This window comes from Ixodes scapularis, unplaced genomic scaffold, assembly GCF_016920785.2.
Source record: "Ixodes scapularis isolate PalLabHiFi unplaced genomic scaffold, ASM1692078v2 PGA_scaffold10__122_contigs__length_95168666, whole genome shotgun sequence".
Classification (NCBI taxonomy): domain Eukaryota; kingdom Metazoa; phylum Arthropoda; class Arachnida; order Ixodida; family Ixodidae; genus Ixodes; species Ixodes scapularis.
Window position 1 is genome coordinate 41,816,021 of NW_024609836.1, and position 2,399 is coordinate 41,818,419.

The following is a 2,399-nucleotide window of genomic DNA, read 5'->3' on the forward strand; positions in this document are numbered from 1 at the left end:
AAGAAAAGCCTTTAACGAGCGCCCTCAATGGCAAAACGACGCACTTCATCGGCGACAGCGTCCTCCATAGGGAGCCATTTTGTAGGCAGGTCAGGATTACAGTACGTCGTGGTTAATACATCCTTCTATAGTCAATCTGCAAACATTGCCTGATGCATGCTTCTTGTACGACGATCGTCACATTGCTCATAAAAAAACTGTCTGCAGACATGTTGGAAGCATTCACATGTAGGAAGCAAACATGCTTTAAACATTCTTGAGCCGTGTCCGCAGGGAATTCTGTCATCTTGTCTCAAGCGAACACCGTCTTTTGTATGAAAGAGTGAGGTTGCGAATTCAGGGGTGGCGCGTACTTATGAAGACGGCCACTGACACATTGAGAATTTCTTTTTTTTTTTTTATATGAAGTCCCACCATCTAAAACGGCATTTATATACAAAAATAGTACAAAATGTGACTAGGACCTCTTAGAAACATCTAATCGCGAAGTCATAGATTGCAGACGCGTGGCGTTGTCTCTGGCAGACTCCTGCCACATGTCCTCAAGTTCTGTCTCGCGAATGGTGTTGGTGGCCTTGACCTTCGTCGTTTCGGGCAATGCAAGAACAGCTAAACCGATGAGAGTAAATATCACCGTGCTTACCGCCATGGCGAGTGCTCGACTAATTGGCTGGTTGGGTCCCCTGATAAAGACCAATAGCACACCTCCGCTCCTACCGAACATGGTGCATAAGGAAAAGCTTGTGGCTCGTAGCACAGTGGGGAATATCTCCAACAAGTATACGAACATCGCCATTGGAATCATATCCAGGACGATTCCCTTAAAGATAATTGTGACAATGGGCAGGATGCTGTCGTCCTCTTGCCAATCCAGCCAAGTCTGAAAGCCTAGCAGGACCGACATGTGTAACAAGGCGACGCAAAGCATCCTGCGCCGGCTCAGGTAGTGCAGGATATACAAGAAGGCTATCGAGACTGGTAGCCGCGCAACAATTAGGATTATGTGCACCGTCCGGTTTTCAACCAAGGTCTTGTTGAAATTGGTGTCGTAGTAGTGAAGGAGCGTCATGAACGCACTTGAAAAAAGGGTGATGGATCGGAAGCGCAAAGAGCTGTTCAGGACAAGGTCAAGAGGGCTCGGTTGTTGAATGTTCATTTGCGTGTTGCCCCTCCGCAACATCTCGTACTTGATCTTATTCATCTTGGCCTTAACGTCATCTAGGGGATAGCCGTTTACCTTGGCAGCCGAGACCACTGCGCGCTCGGTGCCTTGGATGTCGCCCAAGGCCAGCAGCCAACAAGGGGACTCTTCAATGGCGTACGAAGCGAATAGGAGGAAGATTGTCGGCACCATAAGCATCGCTTGAGCCACCCTCCAGTGTCCACCAACCACCAGTAAGAGAAAATGGAAGAGTGTCACCGCGGCGGATGTGCACGAAGCGGCAAAGGCGCAGAAGACGACGCGATGCGTTGTCTTTGTCACCTCGAACAGTAGAACGGACGCCATGTTCAAAACCGTCAAAGATGTCACCGATGTCACAAAGCGCAAGATGATAAACGTGAGCACCGTGTTGGAGAATATCGTGGCCATGCCAGAGGCGACTAGCAGTAACAGCGCGACCAGGAAGACAGGTTTGCGGCCAAAGCTGTCCCCAAGGCACCCGATCACGCTCCCTGCGACGGCTCCACCGAAGTATACAAGCGGATGGAGCAAAAGCAGCCGGTGTCTGTGGCAAACCAGGTTCCACTCGCTGACGATGGACTTCCCCGTGGTCGCCAGAGCGTAGTCCCACTCGTCGCAGAAGACCACGGTTCGGTTCTCCGTGGCATTTCCCGCGTCCAGTGGAGGCTCGTAGCGGGTGCATTTGCTGAACGTGCCGTCCGGTTCCACGGGAATGCTCTGGTTTTTCCAGACGTCGGTCGGCATGTAAGCTAGCTCCGGCGGTGGTCTACACCAGTGCTCCACGGGCCGTGCGAATACCACGGTAACGAGGCTGTTGCTTACTGCGATGAAGATGGAAAGCGTGGCGCACATCAGTGCCAGTCGTTGGAAAGTGCCGTGTCCAAAAACAAGCGCTGCGTCCAATGGGGCAGTCGGCGCGCTGGCGGTGCGGTCTAGAGCCAGAAGAAAAGAGGCCTTCATCTTGACAGGCGCCTGGACGAAGCGTAGAGTCGAATGAAGACGCACGATCTTAAAATTCTCGCGACGCTCGTTCCCTAGCATGCTTCTGGCGCTCGAGGTCTGCTTCAGAGCCAGTATAGACGCTTTGCACCACGACCAGTTCATCTGGAAACACTCCAGCACGCAGCAAATACCACCTGGTGTTGACTGCGCAAACTAAAAAAAAAGAAGCGCACTAATTAACGTATCTGACTTTTTCAGTATTCTTACACAGAGA

The 2,399-nt window shown here is 51.4% G+C and overlaps 1 protein-coding gene across 1 annotated transcript; it reads right to left on the reverse strand.

Moving 5' to 3' along the window:
* Positions 1-457: 457 nt before the first annotated feature.
* On the reverse strand, positions 458-2,143 carry LOC115325842 (solute carrier family 22 member 6-B-like). Its single transcript, XM_029986554.2, has one exon. The coding sequence runs from the start codon at positions 2,141-2,143 to the stop codon at positions 458-460; it is 1,686 nt and encodes a 561-aa protein (XP_029842414.2).
* Between the last annotated feature and the right edge of the window lie 256 nt (positions 2,144-2,399).

Bases quoted from the DNA above. Each gene is read 5' to 3' on its own strand.
- LOC115325842 (XM_029986554.2), bottom strand. From the start codon at position 2,143: ATGAAGGCCTCTTTTCTTCTGGCTCTAGACCGCACCGCCAGCGCGCCG.